At 41.6% G+C, this 17,687-nt stretch overlaps 1 protein-coding gene across 2 annotated transcripts in view; it reads left to right on the plus strand.

The window, feature by feature from the left end:
- The window catches only part of CDC42BPA (CDC42 binding protein kinase alpha), a 488,866-nt gene that overhangs the window by 437,485 nt on the left and 33,694 nt on the right, over positions 1 to 17,687 (plus strand). For both annotated transcript variants that reach the window (XM_033938547.1, XM_033938546.1), the window contains exon 33: positions 1,386 to 1,509. In XM_033938547.1, coding sequence (XP_033794438.1) covers positions 1,386 to 1,509 — 124 coding nt within the window. The remainder of the gene's footprint in view (positions 1 to 1,385; positions 1,510 to 17,687) is intronic.

Here is a 17,687-nt window from a genome sequence, read left to right on the forward strand (position 1 = left end):
GCAGACTGGATGGGCCATATGGCCTTTATCTGCCATCATGTTTCTATGTACTTGTGCTGTTTTCTATGTATGATGTTTGTGACCACTCTCTTAAGCACTTGGCAAAAGTAATAGTAAACTCATCCTCTAGTAGTTCTTCGTGATACCTCTTTATAATCTAAGGAATCTTGTTTCCATTTAGGAGCCCTCTGGAGTTTTTTTTCTCTATTCAAAACATCTCTTTCCAAACGGATTAGTGCTAAATTTGTTTCCTATATCATTAGTACTGCTTCTTCTGAAGTTTGCTGACTCATTCCCAACCATGTTTTTTTGTCACAGTTACAATTCACAGCAGAGCTTCCAATGTGTCTGTACAGTCTCATATTGATATTTCCTTTTGCATTTACATGGTTTTTTGCAGGTATAGGTTCCAGCATATGCATATTTTGCACTTGAGCAGATTTTGAGATCCTATCTAGGCACTGTTTTGCTGCATCCTACAGATTCTGGATTGGTCTGGTGAAGACACTAAGGAAGAAGAAATTTGGTCTTACCTGCTAATTTTCATTCCTTTAGTTCCATCAGACCAGTCCAAAATCCCTCCCTAGTATTTCAGAAGCTGCAACTTTCAGGTTCTGTACTGAATAAGCTAATTGAGCCATTAACTCAGGGTGTACTAGTTAGGGTTAACCTTCCTGTCAGAATAAATGAAGATATCTGCAAGTGAGAACATGTAGAGGAATAATTGGAATAGTCTAAGTCCTTTCCCTCTTACTCTCCTTGTTTTACCCTTATGGAGACTTTCTCAGGGCTGAAGATATATGCTATTGGTACAACATTTACTTAAAAGAAGAAATCATTTGTTCCATTGCTTTAGCATTCAAAATACTGATGACATCATGCTGCATGATATCCCCTATAGAGCAACAGACATAACCCACAATTTCAGGACTGGTTTGATGGGACTAAAAGAAAGAAAATTAGCAGGTAAGACCTAATTTCTCCTTATTGAAAATAAAATCAGTCACTGGATATAAGAATCACCTTACTTGGCCAAGTTTCGGCATACACCATCATGGGTATGAATTCACATTGATGAAACAATTATAAATATAGATATTTTTTACACATACAAAAATAATATGAACAGATCTTATCATACTGCACATAAAACACATATAAAGACAATTATTTTAAAACAAATATATGATTGATAAGGAAAACAATTGTTAACTAAAAATCAATTCTTGTTTCTGACAATGGATATAAGTTTCAGATAATCTCATATGCAAAACATTAATTAATTTTGGACAGAACACATTCTTGGCTCTTACTAGTTTTCTATTGATAACCTCACAAAGATTGCAGAATACTGGCAGCTGCTTCTAACTCTCTTTGTTTCCCAGAGGGAGATGAGCTGGTAGTTCCTGAGACTTCAGACAATAGCCGGAAACAGATGGTGAGAAACATGAACAATAAACGCCGCTACTCATTCCGAATACCAGAGGAAGAGAGAATGCAGCAGAGGAGGTGAGCAGTGCCCTCTCTTCCTAGAGATATGATTCCTTCTACAGTAGACCACCAACATGCAAGGTTTTGGATTTTTTTTTTTTTTAATAATTTTATTTTCATTCTCTTACAGTATCATAGAACAAACCATATTAATACAAGAACCACATTATATTTAATGAGAAATCATCCTCTCCATTCTCCACCATCCCTCAGATACTTCTCATAATGTTCTGGTCCTTGCACATTTGGATGGTTCAAATATCCACAGGGTAATGTAAGATCCACAGCAAAGAATCCCACTTCTCTCCCCTCCCTCCCAGCACATTCCATCTGCCATACTACATTTCTACATACATTCAACAAAAGCAGTATTCTCTCTTCAAAGCGCTCATTCTTCTCATTCTAAATGGTTGTAAGTTTTTTTTTCAACAGCACTAATTAATGCCCATCATGCACTCATGACATGGAGGCCTGTCCACCTGGTGCCAGTGAGCTGCTAAGTCATACCAGACCACCATAAAGCAGAAAGAAATCAATTTCCATGCTTGCTGGGCCATCCAATCTTCTTCATAGAGCCCCAAGTGTGATACAGCCCATTCAGTTCCTATAGGCTGCATTGCATTTGCTGCGCCAGTACTCACTACTGCAGCTTTGTAAAAAGGACCCATAATTAATTATTCCACAAACAAAATTAGTTTCCCTCCTAGTGTACTCTCCCTTCTGAATGATGTTTCCAAAATTTTTTTTTTAACTTTTCCACCATATCTGGAGGAATGATCCCTTCTTAGGGAACCCCCTCCAACATATAATAAGAACATAAGAATAGCCTTACTGGATCAGACCAATGGTCCATCTAGCCCAATATCTTTTCTTCACGGAGGCCAATCCAAGTCACCTGGCAAAAACCCAAATAGCAGCATTCCATGCCACCAATCCAGGGCAAGCAGTGGCTTCTCCCATGTATATCTCATCAACAGTTTATGGACTTTTCCTCCAGGAACTTGTCCAAAACTTTTTTTTTTTTTTTTTTTTAAACCACATCCTCTGGCAATGCATTGCAGAGCTTAACTATTCTCTAGTGAATTCAATCCACTTCTACCCATTCTACATCATTCAGGATTTTGTACTTCAATCATATCTCCCCCTCAACTGTCTCTTTTCCAAGCTGAAGAGCCCTAACCTCTTTAGTCTTACGTCATACAAGAGGAGTTCCAACCCTTTTATCAATCTGGTCGCTCTTCTTTGAACCTTTTCTAGTGCTGCTATATCTTTTTTGAGATAAGGAGACCAGAACTGAACACAATACTCAAAGTGAGGTTGCACCATTGAGTGATACAGAAGCATTATAACATTCTTAGTCTTGTTTACCATCCATTTTCTGATAATTCCTAGCATCTTGCTTGCTGTCTTGGCTGCTGCCACACATTGGGTGGAAAGTTTCAGCATATTGTCCACGATGACACCCAGATCTTTTTCTTGATCTCTGACCCCCCCCCCCCCCCAAGGTGGACCCTAGCATCCAGTAACTATGATTTTGATTATTCTTTCCAATATTCATCTCTTTGCATTTATCCACGTTAAATTTCATGTGCCATTAGGAGGGTGGCGCAGTGGTTAAAGCTACAGCCACAGCACCCTGGGGGTTGTGGGTTCAAATCCATGCTGCTCCTTGTGACCCTGGGCAAGTCACCTAATTAGATAGATTGTGAGCCCGCCGGGACAGACAGGAAAAAATGCTTAAGTACCTGAATAAATTCATGTAAACCGTTCTGAGCTCTCCTGGGAGAACGGTATAGAAAAATAAATAAATAAATAAAGGACTTCCTGCAGTTTTTCAGTCTGCATGCGTTTTAATAACTTTGTGAACAGTTTAGTGTCATCTGCAAACTTAATCATCTTGCTCGTAGTTCCAATTTCCAGATCATTTATAAATAAGTTAAATAGCACTGGTCCCAGCACAGATTCCTGTGGTACACTATTTACCCTCCTCCATTGAGAAAAAAGGGCATTTAATCCTATATTTTGTTTTCTGTCCGCTAACCACTTCTTAATCCACAATTGAACATTGCCTCCTATCCCATAACTCTCTAATTTTATCAGGAGCCTCTCATGAGGAACTTTATCATGAGCTTTCTGGAAAATCTAGATACACTACATCAGGAATCTTAAAGTCCCTCCTTGAGGGCTGCAATCCAGTTGGGTTTTCAGGATTTCCCCAATGAATATACATTGAAAACAGTGCATGCACATAGATCTTATGCATATTCATTGGGGAAATTTTGAAAACCTGACTGGATTGTGGCCCTCAAGGAGGGACTTTGAGACCCCTGCGCTACATCAACCGACTCGCCTTTATCCACATGTTTATTCACATTTTCAAAGAAGTCAAGCAAATTGGTGAGGCAAGACCTCTTCAGCTGAACCCATGCTGACTATCTAATTAAATCATGTTTCTCTATATGTTCTACAATTTTATTTTTTATAATTGTTTCAACTATTTTGCCTGGCACTGAGGTCAGGCTTACCGGTCTGTAATTCCCCAGATCTCCCATGGAATCCTTTTTAAAAATCGGCATAACATTGGCCACCTTCCAATCTTCAGGTACTACAGACGATTTTAGCAACAGGTTACAGATCACTAACAACAGCTCAGCAATTTCATGTTTAAGTTCTTTCAGTATGCAGTGGGATATATACCATCCAGTCCAGGTGATTTATCAGACCTATTGGGAAACATGGCTTGAAGCTGGCTCAGAGTCATTAATATAGTACTTTATAGCATTTTTTTTAAATAAAGTCAAAATTAAGGCCTTACCAGCTTGCTCAAACATCACCAGCCTCTATGTTTCCCACCAGCTCCTTGCAACATATTGCTCCCATTCCTACATATATGTCTTAAAACCAACTTAAGAACATAAGAAATGCCTCTGCTGGGTCAGACCCGAGGTCCATCGTGCCCAGCAGTCCGCTCATGCGGCGGCCCAACAGGTCCAGGACCTGTGCAGTAATCTTCAATCTATACCCCTCTATCCCCATTTCCAGTAGGAATTTGTCCAATCCTTTCTTGAACCCCAGTACCGTACTCTGCCTTATAACGTCCTCTGGAAGCGCATTCCAGGTGTCCACCACACGTTGGGTAAAGAAGAACTTCCTAGCATTTGTTTTGAATCTGTCCCCTTTCAACTTTTCCGAATGCCCTCTTGTTCTCTTATTTTTCGAAAGTTCGAAGAATCTGTCCCTCTCTACTCTCTCTATGCCCTTCATGATCTTGTAAGTCTCTATCATATCCCCTCTAAGTCTCCTTTTCTCCAGGGAAAAGAGACCCAGCTTCTCCAATCTCTCAGAATATGACAGGTTTTCCATACCTATTATCAGACGTGTTGCTCTCCTTTGAACCCTCTCGACTAACGCCATATCCTTCTTAAGATACGGCGACCAATATTGGACGCAGTACTCCAAATGCGGGCGCACCATCGCCCGATACAACGGTAGGATAACTTCCTTCGTTCTGGCTGTAATACCCTTTTTGATTCTATTCGCTCTCTTAGCGGCCGCTGCACACTGTGCCGACGGCTTCATTGTCATGTCCACCATTACCCCCAAGTCCCTTTCCTGGGTACTCTTATTCAATAACATCCCTCCCATTGTATAGTTGTACCTCGAGTTTCTGCTCCCCACATGTAATACTTTACATTTTTCAATGTTGAACTTCATCTGCCATTTCGCCGCCCATTCTTCTAATTTGTTCAAGTCCCTTTGCAACTTTTCGCAGTCCTCTGTAGTCCGAGCTCCATTAAATAGTTTGGTGTCGTCCGCAAATTTTATTATCTCGCACTTCGTTCCTGTTTCTAGATCATTTATGAAGATATTAAATAGCAGCGGCCCGAGCACCGAGCCCTGCTGGACACCACTCGTGACCCTCCTCCAGTCGGAGTAGTGACCCTTCACTCCTACCCTTTGTTTTCTACCCTCCAACCAGTTTCTGATCCATCTATGTACGTCTCCTTCCACCCCATGGTTCTTCAGTTTCCGGAGTAGACGTTCATGGGGCACCTTGTCAAAGGCTTTTTGGAAATCTAGATATATGATGTCTATGGGGTCTCCTTTGTCCATCCATTTGTTGATCCCTTCGAAGAAGTTAGGCACGATCTTCCCTTGCAGAAACCATGCTGGCTGGTTATCAGAAGTTCATGTTTTTCAAAATGTTGATCGATGTTTTCTTTTATCAGTGCTTCTGCCATTTTCCCCGGAACCGAAGTCAGGCTTACCGGCCTGTAGTTTCCCGGGTCACCTCTTGATCCCTTTTTAAAGATGGGCGTAACGTTGGCTATCTTCCAATCTTCCGGGATCTCGCCTGTTTTCAGGGGATAAGTTAGCAAATTTGCTGCAGTAGTTCCGCTATCTCCTCCTTTAATTCCTTCAGAACCCTTGGATGTATGCCATCCGGACCCGGGGATTTGTCAGTTTTTAGTTTTTCTATCTGCCTACGAATGTCCTCAAGGCTCACTTCTATAGATGTTAATTTTTCTGCCTGACTTCCGTTGAAGAATTGCTCAGGTTCCGGTATGTTGGACGTGTTTTCGTTTGTAAATACAGACGAGAAGAACATGTTAAGCCTTTCTGCCACTACCTTCTCCTCCTTCACCACTCCCTTCCTGTCTCTGTCGTCCAGCGGTCCCACTTCCTCTCTAGCCGGCTGCTTCCCTTTAACATATCTGAAGAATGGTTTGAAATTTCTTGCTTCCCTGGCTAGCCTCTCTTCATACTCTCTTTTGGCTTTCCGAACCTCACGGTGACATTCTTTTTGATGCTTCTTGTGCTCTTTCCAGTTCCCCTCAGTTTTGTCCTTTTTCCATTTCTTGAATGATTCCTTAACAAAGGTATAATTCCTTAACAAAGGTATAATACCTTGTTATGATCCCACATGATTTCCTCTGAAACACATCTATTCTTAAACAATATATTTGCCCATCTCAAATTGCAGTGCTCTTTTTTTATGCAAATACTGCACTTGCAAAACAGAGAAAGAAATCTCAGCCTATAATCCATATTTCTTCCACAAATCCCTAAAGGTTGTGAACTTTTCTTTGATGATAAACTGATTAAAAGTGACTGCAAAATAAATGAATGCTTTCCATAAGTTCTCCAGCATTTGGGAACCCCTGTTTAAATATTGCAAAAATGCCCTCTCCAACACAAATAGATGATTTACCTTTTCTTTATGTACTGTTGCATAGATAGGCCTAATGTCCCTGCTGGTTAGGTTTTGGATGTCTGATTATTATCTCCATTGGTCTATTACGATAGTCTGTTGTTAGATACTGTTAACCCTTATCCAAAACTTGCGCTGTTGTAGCCTAATCCTTCATCTTTGTATATTATTACTGACACATGGTTCAGTTGTCAATCAGGTATGATTTCCTGTACAATTCTTAATGCACTAGTTAATGGTATCTGTTTTTTATGATAAAAGTTCTTATGTCTTTCTGTTTACTGAAAACTAATAAAAATATTCAACTGAAAAAAAAAGTGATCAACTCCTAAGTGCTCCCAACTACAAAAGACGCCCTGTTTCTCCCAGAGAGAAATCTGAGTTGCAACATAGCGGGGCCAACAATGACAACCGCCTCCCTATACCTTTTTACTGTGGGCTTCCCTCTATATCCTTGCAAATGCCATGTCAAAGGATTAACAAAATCCCAACTTTTCTGTCTCTGGCACAACTGCCATGGAATGTGCTGCAATGGGCACTGGCCTACATAGAATTGCTCAATAATAATATATGGTTTATCCTTCCCAATAGATGTTTTAGTTTCGTTGGCAAGTAATATTTATCATAATCTGGTAGTGCCAGTCTCACTTGGTTTTTACTCTTGGCCCACTTTCAGTCCCCTATAAAAAAAACCCCAAAATCTCCCTTTGCGTCTGAGGCACCCGCATTAATAGGTCTTTGAACATTAAATAATATCTTTGGCAGACTCATCACCTTGATAACAACAGTGCTCCTAAACCAAGAGTCCCTTCCTACCATCTCCTTAAGCAGTGGCTAGCTCCTGGAATAAGGGCAAGTAATTCGGTTTGTAGAACTTAGTTCATTATTTAGAGATCATCAAAAAGTAAAACTTACTTTCAGAAATGCTACTATTAGCTCAGGCGGATAAATTTTGCTTAGATGGAGATTCATAGCATTAATCTTAAATCTAGCTACATTCCCAAAATCTTGATGTTCTTTCAGCACCACAGGCAATGTTAGCTATGAACTGGTGAGATTCAGCATTATGTCATCTACAAAAGGATAGTTTTGTGGGAATCATCACCCTTCTTTATTCCTTTAATATCCAGATTCCTCTTCACCCTTTCCACAAGTGGCTTATTCCAGGAGTAAATAGCAAGGGAGAAAGAGGGCATCCATAATGCATGCCTCTACTCGATTGGAAGGCCTTCAAATAGGAGCCATTAACTTTGACACATGCTTCTAACCAAGTACAAACTAGTTACCCACATGAAGAACTTTGGTCCTAGTCCCACCTTCACAAATGCTTGCACTAAAAAGTCCCAATCCACCCTATCAGAAACCTTCAACATCAATAGCCAGAAGTATTTTGGGCCATCTGTGTCAAATTAACAATCCTTATTTTTCTCTTACATATATATATATATATATATATATTAGGTGACCAGTCCATGCTCATGAACCACTTGCAGAAGGGTGTTAATCGCATCTTTCAGCTCCTCTTCCTTCACCAATGGCGTATAGTTCCCTCTTCAGTTTTTCCTTCTGCAAGTGAACCAAGAAGAAGTGTTCTGATCTGCTCTGTTCAGTTTTTATTATTTTGGGGTCTTTTTACTCAGTTTTCATGAGGCTTTGGTGCCAGCTCACAGGACAACCCCCCCCCCCCCCCCCGGTATAACTGATGACCAGCCTGCTTTGTATTACTTCAAGGCTCAGGTTCTGTTCCCCCGGGAGCCTACTTGCCTTCTGATTTATTAGAGGTGTGAGCACAGGCTGTGGGGCTCCTGTGTGAATCCCTTTGGGTTTCAGGGAGCCAGCTGCATTTTATTCTCCCCTCATCGCACCATGAGGATTTGTGGAGGTTTAACCTTTAGTTGGTTTTGGTCCAACTGGCAGCTGAAGATTTCCAGGTCCAGATTGTTCCACAAGTATTCAAAGCAGAAAGTTCTCCTCTTCGTTCAGGCTGAAGCAAAGCACTGTGACTACAACCGAGTATTTATTCCCTATGGGGAAAGTCATGGGGAGGGGGATGTATCTGAAAAAAGTTAAATTTAAGGGTTTCTGGGGCCATAGATAGGGTCCCCCCACCTCCAAAACCCCTTTTCCTGAGGTTTTTTTAAACTTTTAGGGAAGCTCCCATCAGCCATTTTTGACGTGATTTTTCTGGTGGAGGCCATCTTGGATTTTAAACAATCTTTTTTCTAAAGTCTCCATCTGCCTCAAAACCCCTCAATTTGGCTCAAAATCAACTGGAATGGACTCCTGAGGCTGTTCTACTCCATATTATGCCAGGATTGAGCTGGATGGTTGGCCGAGAAGCGTCTGACCCCGCATGCAGTGGTGCACATGAGGGAGGGGTGGAGGCCTTGGGCTTAACCTGCTCTAAGCCCTCTAGGGCTGGGGACCCACAGGTGAGCCAAGTGGTAGGGAAAAATTCCCTTCCAGAGTACTCAAATAGCGAAGGTGTGAAATGCAAGTGCACAGAAACTGCGGAGCCCAAGAGGAGCTAGAATGAGGTCCTGCAGGGATCCTTGGAGCCTTCTGTCCAAGGATTTACTCCAGAATTTGGTTTTAAGAAAGGTTTAGACATTTTCCTGGAGGAAAAGTCCATAGGCTGTTATTGAGAAAGACATGGGGGAAGCCACTGCTTGCCCTGGATCGATAGCATGGAATATTGCTACTCCTTGGGTTTGGCCAGGTACTAGTGACCTGGATTGGCCACCATGAGAACGGGCTACTGGGCTTGATGGACCATTGGACTGATCCAGTAAGGCTATTCTTATGTTCTTAATCTTCTCTGGGAAGCTTATTTGATGGGCCCAGGGGGCATGCTGGTATCGGTCCGGAGAGAAATGCCTCTTCAGGAAGTGTCTCTGCTGTGCAGGAAGCTGGCTCCCATCCTGTGTGACCAACAGACCAGGACTGGGAGGATTGGAGATCAGTCTCTATACCTGTTTGTCCCAAGGCTCAGCTTCCTTCCTAGAGGATTCCGGTTCCCTGTCAGGGACCAAAAGTCAAGAGGCAATAGTTGCTCTCAATCAGGGAGACAAACTATCGGTGCAGCAACTGTTCAAGTCAGCTACCGTCCCACATGTTATTATGGATGTGCTCAGGGAGTTAAATTTGGAGCCTTAGCAGTCATCTACTTCACCATGCACAGTAATGAGCGGCACAAAAGCTCTGTCCACCTTTTTTCCTTTGCATCCGGAGATCACCTTGCTGGTCACTAAGCAATGGGATACTCCGGAATGCTCCCTAAAGGTGGCTAAAACTATGTTCAAATGTTAACCCTCCAGAATTTGTTTAGTCAGCCAAAGGTGGATTCCACGGTGGCTTAAGTAACTAAATGTACCTCCCTTCGCTCTTGTTAAAGGATGTGCATGATTGTGGGATGGATGTGGTTCTTAAGAGGCAATTTGGAGCACTAGCTTTGGGGATCAAAGCGACAATGTCAGCCTCGTTTGTGGCATGTGCTTGCCACACCAGTTTACAGCAAAGTTCAGCCGAGGAGGAAGACATCTGCCCCCAGCTGGTTTTGCAGGGGGTGGATTATGTGACAGACGCGCTCTATATTACATCATTAGAGTCATGAGAAAGGTGTCAGTATATGCAGTTTCTGCCCGCTGCATGCTCGAAGTCTGGATCAGACGATGGGCGGGCAATTCAGCCTCAAAAGCCACCTTAAGCAGACTGCCCTTCGGAGGGCAGATGCTAATTAGCAAGGGTCTCGATGACCTTAAGGCCAGCATGGCAGATCGCCGCCCCAAATCTCTGTCCTCTTTTTTTAAAGAGGATATCTGGTAATCCTAGCTTGGAGTATTTAGAAATCTGCTTTGACTTGGCCAAAGGCCGCATCTTTCTTCCAGAGCCATGCAAACAGAAACTCAGGAAGCATATTTCTGAGCTCTTAGCAATGTCAAGTCCCACAACCTGGCATTACCTCCATGTGCTAGGCTCGATGGTGTCCTCCTTGGAAGTAGTTCCCTGAACGAGGCACATATGCGCCCGCTCCAGGAATCCCTGCTCTCCAGGTGGTTCCTACTGCAACATCTCTCCAGCTGTAGCTTCCTTGGACAGGGGAAGTGAGGAACAGCTTACAATGGTGGCTTCAGGGGGACTGCTTATCAAAGGGCACGCCCCTCTGAATCTCCTCATGGGTGACATGAGTGATGCCAGCCTGTTTGGATGGGGAGGGGGAATTGTGATGGTTATTCAGTACAGGGTCAATGGATCCTCCTGCAGAGAAAGTGGTCCATAAATCGTCTGGAGCTTTGAGCCATTCATCTAGCCTTGACAGCATTGGAGAAGCACCTGAAAGAAAAGGCAGTCAGAGTGTTTTTGGTCAATGCCATAGCGGTAGCTTATGTAAAAAGACAGGCATAGAAAAACAAAAAAAAAGCTGAAGATACAAAGGCTCATACCATTCTTTAACTAGAAAATCAAGTGGTCTCAGGTAGGTATATTCAGACTTCAGAAAAAGATTTATTAAACCACCCAACATGTTTTGGCGCCTCAGTACCTGCATCAGAGGCATCAGTTACAAATTATAACTCGAGTGGAAGAATGTAGATAATAGCAAATATACATCCACCTATAAGAACAACAAACACATAATTAAAATATACCTTAAAATAAAAACACAAGTGAAACCATAATAAAAGTGAGTAGAAATAATAAATGAAAATTAACACCAAAACTGAAGAAAAATGAAAAAGAACCAAAAAAATGTTGATAAAATAATCTCTCAAATTGCATGACTTTACATAATGATAGAGCCTTCCAAAGCTCTAAAAAAAAAAAAACTAACGAAAATATTTATCAAAGCCCAATCAGCTTACCCAAATTCAAATGTTAAAATAATTCTGATTTTTTTTTTTTTAAGTAACTGCACAATTCAAAAGATAATGAAGCTTCATAAAACTGCTTCTAAATGTAAAATACAACTATGAATCTTTAAAACTTGTAGGTATGAACATCTTGCAAGCACACTATACATTACCAATACAGGTGAAAGTTAAAAATGACCCCTAATCTAATTTACATACAATACAGGTGAAAGTAAAAACAACAGCTGATTTTTAAACCTCAAAAAGTCATATTTAAAAGTATCTGAAAACCAGTGATTTGGGTTTGAAACAGAATCCCTCGGTATTAATTCTCTAAAGACAGATTCAAAGTACTTAAGAATGCATTTTCCAATTGATGATATCATCACCATTTAAAATACTTAAAATGGATTTTAAAAGTATTTTAAAAAGAAAAGGTGGGATACAATTTCAGAAATATTAACCAACTGAAAAACTAAATAAAACAACAACTAAGAAAATAAATCAGAAAAAGAAGTAATATGAAAAGAATGTAAAAGATGACAAAAAGAAATAGAAAAACCTTTCATAAATACATGTCTCGAACAATGCTACCACAGTACCTTATGTGAACAGACAGGGAAGCACCAGAAGTGTTCCATTATGTTTGGAGGCCCAGCTGTTGTTCATGTGGGCAGAAGCTCATCTTCAGGTGCTCTCCACAGCCCACTTAGCAGGAGTAGAAAATATACATGTCAACTTTCTCAGCCAGCAGTCTCTAGACCCAGGGTAATGGCCCCGATCCCAAAGAGCTTTCAACCTCATTGTCCAGTGTTGGGACAATGAACTTGATGGCTAGAATGCAAAGGCGAATCACTTCTACAGTCGAAGAGATGAACCAGGAAGTGCATTGGTCCAGCACTGGCCATCAGAGAGGCTTCTATATGTGTTTCTACCTTGGCCCATGGTGGGTGGATAATCCGCAGAATCATGAATCACCCAGGACTTGTGATTCTAGTAGCTCCAGATTGGCCCCACTGGCATTGGTATGCGGTTCTAGTGCGTTTTCAATGAGACAGATGCATCAAACTACTAGTATACACAGGACTCCTCATTCAGGGCCCAATTCCTATGGAGAACCCTGAGCGCTTTGGTCTTATGGCATGGCTCTTGAGCGCATGCTCTTAACTGTAAGGGTTATTCAGAGGTAGCCATTTTGACTGTTCTTCGAGCAAAAAAAAAGCCATCGATGTTTGCAGCTTATACTAAGGCCTGGAAGGCTTTCCAGCTATGGTTTACCAAAGATTAGGTAGAACCTTTCGAGGCGCCAATTCCTGTGATCCTAGTATTTCTGCAGGCCAGACTACAAAAAGGCTTAGTGGCAGGCCTCTCGTGCTTCCGAGCTCGAAGGGGAAAGCTATAGCTAGCATCTCATTCAGATGTGACACGGTTTTTGTAAGGGACAAGCAGATTATGGCCTCAATTAGGCCAGCCTTTTCCATCCTGGAATCTTAATATGTTCTTGAAGGGCATTTCTAAGCCTCCATATGAGCCTCTCCTGGAGGCATCCTTTCTGGATCTCATTGTGAAGGCAGTATTTATGGTGGCAGTAGTCTTAAAGTGACAAATCTCTGAATTGCAGGCTCATTCCTGCAGAGAGACTTTCCTCAGAATCACAGTGGCTTGGTTTTCACTGTGAATGTTACCTTTGTTCTTACCGAAGGTTGTGTCAGCCTTCCACCTGAAATAAGAGGTTTGTTTGCCTACTTTTCAGCTTACGGGTTCGACTAAGCAAGATAAGATATTTCAGAGACCGGATGTGTGAAGAGTTTTACTCCACTACCTGGAAAGGACCAATGAGTCTTGGCTTTCTGACCACTTTTTTTGTTCTAACCAGTCAATCCAGAACAAGCAGACCAGCATCCAAGGCTTCTATCGTCAGATGGATTAACATGGCAATTTTGTCAATGTACATTGGCTGTGGCAAATAGCCACCTCTTTCTCTCAAAGCTCATTCGACTATATTCATTTATTCATTCAACTTTCTATACCGTTCTCTCCAGGGAGCTCAGAACGGTTTACTTGAATTTATTCAGATACTTGAGCATTTTTCTCTGTCTATCCCGGTGGGCTCACAATCTAATCTACCTGGGGCAATGGGGGGGTTAAGTGTCTTGCCCAGGGTTACAAGGAGCAGCGTGGGTTTGAACCGCAAAAATGCGAGCAAGTAAACTATACTCTAGATACCTCAAGAAATACTTAGCTTGATGAAAATGCAAAGAATCATATAATTAAAACATAATGACAAATGTTTTTGAAGGAAAAAGGATCTCAGACATCCAAATCACAGACTGCCATATTGACTATCTTTCCTAGTACAATCATCTCAAGAGGTAATTTTCAAAAACGTTTTCATGAGTAAAACAGTGCTCTACCTGCTAAAATGGGCTTTTATAAAATGCCAGCCACCAAATGCCAGTCAGAAAATAAAAAATCAGAATTAAACACAAATTGAACATACTTCTCTGAAAATTGTGAAAAAAATGTTAAATATAAATATTTTTTAAAAGGCTGGAAGAAAAAGCCTCAAAATTTAAAAGCTCATCTTTAACGTTTGTACTTCAGCAAAATGCAATCACAGAAATGAAAAACCTGTATTGTCATTTAATCAAACAATGTCTAATTAGCCACCTACTTGCTTTTTTCAATCAGGCACTCTGTCATAAAATTACGTTTATTGTGCGTGTAGTGATCTATAGCAGTTCAGTTTAGAGGGTAGGGAACAAGAATGGGGTAAAGAGGAGAAGACAGGTTTAGGGATTTTGTATGAAATATTTGCAAAACAAATTATGGTAAAGAATGGGATATTTTAGGACAATATAAAGAAAAAGAGGAAAACAAGGAGAAATCCCTAGAGGTTTTTGGTCCGATTCATAAGGGAAGGGTGGTTTGTAAACAGATAGACCTCAGGGTGCATAGAGAGAGTTTCTGGAAGTTGTTGTCAACTGGAAGAGATGGAGGAATCCTGTCCAGCATTAAAATAAATGCCTACCCAGTTTGGACCTCGCAGCATAGTAGGGATCACAAGGGTTGACATGTAAAATGGGTCTCGTCATGTAAGGCAGCAATCAGAAGGCTAGTGGTGGCAGGATGTCAGAGATGACATCATGCTAAGTAGATAACTGCAGATGATTAAGCCAAACAGCCAATGGTCTTTTAGAAATTTTCACAGTGATATTAGAAAGAATGGTTTAGAAAAGACTAATATTTGGATGTTGAAATAATCCACTGTTAAAGAGCATTCTTGTTTTATTTTGAATTTTGTTTGAAAGAATTTGAGGATCCATGGGTTAAGAAAGACATTTATTCTGCCCAGTCAGTCATAATCAATGGACTTTTTAATCTGCATTTCCTAAACAGTTCTCTCTGGATTTGCTATAACATGATAATCCCACTTACTAATTCAAGAAGGGTGGTCAAGCGGCTTCAAGCTAATTAATCTGAACAGCCTATCTATATATGCGTCAGATTGGTGTGCACTTTCGGCTATGCAGGTTCCTCTGACATCAATTCCTGTTCTGGTGTAAAGGAACCAGCACAGTCGAAAGCGCGCCAGAGCACAACGGTCCGATACATATATAAGTGAGTAAACATGAGCGAGCATTTTTAAATTTGTGAGTGACACTCACAAAAACTGAGTGATCACTCACGCTCTCACATTAGAGGGATCATAGGTACAGACTCACACTCTCACATTAGAGGGATCAAAGGTACAGACTCCTGTGCTTATGTAACAGAATGAAAGATTAGGTTCTTACCTGGATAATCTTCTTTCTGTTAATACACATAGGAGTCTTTACGGCCCGCCCTATGCGTTTTGCAATTTGCCTGCTTTTTGCCTTGGACAACTCTGTTAGTGCTAGTTGCACAAAGCAGGTTCGTTCATGGATACATCTATGTTGCAAGTTCATGCTAGTTATTGTTCCTTTTCATGAGTTACAGAGCAGAACAGAAATGTACGATATCTCCAGGGAAGTTCCCTATGCCCCTCTCTTCTCTTCTTCTATTACAGTGGAAATCAATTGCTTTGGTACAAACTGAAGAGAGTACTATACTTCACTGGTGAAGGAGCAGGAGCTGAAAGATGTGATTGATACCCTTCTGCAAGCAGTTCGCAAGCACGGATTGATCACCTAATGTACAGGTTCCTGTGTTTATTAACAGAAAGAAGATTATCCAAGCGAGAACCTAACCTTTCACTCTGGAGAAATAAGTATATTCCTTCTCCCTCATATGGTATATCCTTCATACATCTAGCAAGTCCAATGTGGACATCAGATTTTTTAGTGCGCTCCGTTTATGATCTCATCTTGAGTAAAGCTCCCCAATTCTAAAGCTAGCTTGTTATAAAATAAAATGTTCCCTTATTCAGAGCCTATGCGCATACTAAGGTGAACTCTCTCCCCTGAATACCTAGAAACTTCCCAGTTTCATCACTGCAAGTACTCTCATGATACATCATGCATCATTAAAATTACCCCCTTCCCCACAGCTTGACAATATATTTGTATATATATTCAATCTCTCAAAAGATGTTCATATTTTGCCTGGAGGTAGGTATGTTGCAGTATTATAATATCCTAATTCAGTTTTAATTAATTGAGTCCATTTTCTGCTTCAGTTCAACATTCAGATCCCTGACATTCTAGGACCAAATTTTTTAATTTAATCCCACCAATTATCCACATTTATTCACTGTTCTTGTTCATATAATCACATTTGCTCTGCACAAGATCCCATTCTTTTCCCTTCCCCCATCCACCTTGAATCTCAGGAGCTGATCCTTGCAGCCAATAGACAATGAAGAAGTAATTTACCCAAAAAGCATCTTTCTCTTTGCAGAGCCCCCCTGATGGATATCACTAGTTTCTCCCTTCCTCTCCCACCCCCAAGCAATGCTGCATTCCACCCCTTCCGATAAACTTCATAAACAACACACAAATAAGCAAACAACTTTTAATAATCCTATATCCTCACTCCTCTCCACCCCCTTCTTCCCTACAACCCTCTCGCCAGTCCACATATCACTCCTTCCATTCCTGTTTAGCATTTGCCTTTTCAGTTATACCATTCTTAAAGCCAGATTCATCTACATCCCCATTACAAGTCTGGCACTTCAGAACCCAATGGGGGTGCTTTTACAGAGCACTAAGAATAGCAAATTACTATATTTTTCATACCATAATATGCACTTTTTTCACCCCAAAAAGGGGGTGCGTCTTATGGACCGAATACACTGCGCCCCCCCCCCCCCCTTTTTTAGTGGTGGTCCATCGCGGTCTCCGGGATGGCTGCCTATGTCTTTAGTAGAGTGACGCACAACACAGAAGCGTGACCTTTGTGCTTCCTGCCTGGTCGCACCGCTCTGTGATTGGCTGCAGTCAGTTACTGACTACAGCCAATCACAGAGAGGCGCGGGACCAGGCAGAAAGAACAAAGGTCACGATCCTGCGTCACTCTTCTAAAGACACAGGCAGCTGTCTCGGATACCGAGCTGGACCACCTCTAAAAAAAGGTACCGGGGGGGGGGGGTTGTGGGTGGCTTTGGACTTCTGCAGGTTGCGGACAGCTTCGGGCTGTGGGCGGCTTTGGACTTCTGGCGTCTGCAGGCAGCTGCGGGCGGCTTTGGGCTTCTGGCGGCTGCAGGCGGCTTTTGGGCTTCTGGCGGCTGCAGACGGCTTCGGGCTTTGGGCTTCCCAGTACCAGATGCACCAGACTACCAGAGACACCTACATGTAGAGGAGGAAAAACCAAGAAGAAAAAAAATTCTGAAACAAATTTTGGTGCATCTTATGGTCTGAAAAATACGGTAGGTGTCATTTTCCTCTCAAATTTTCCACCACTTACAGTAGTTCCGTTGTTCTTTTCCTGCTGATGCTGTCATAGCAGTCTTATTTGTGGCGGTCCTCATATCCCAGGTTCACCAAAATAACCTAGGCTTACTTTTCAGTTTTGGCTCTCTTATCCACTCCTTGAACTGTTAACTGGATGCCAAAAGAGTAGAGCCATTGATGTTTCAGAAAATACATCTCTGTTCTCACCTGAACAAACAAGGCCTATCCTCTTATAGCTATGCTGATGACATCACCATCCTCATT

Source organism: Geotrypetes seraphini, chromosome 3 (assembly GCF_902459505.1).
Source record: "Geotrypetes seraphini chromosome 3, aGeoSer1.1, whole genome shotgun sequence".
Lineage (NCBI taxonomy): Eukaryota > Metazoa > Chordata > Amphibia > Gymnophiona > Dermophiidae > Geotrypetes > Geotrypetes seraphini.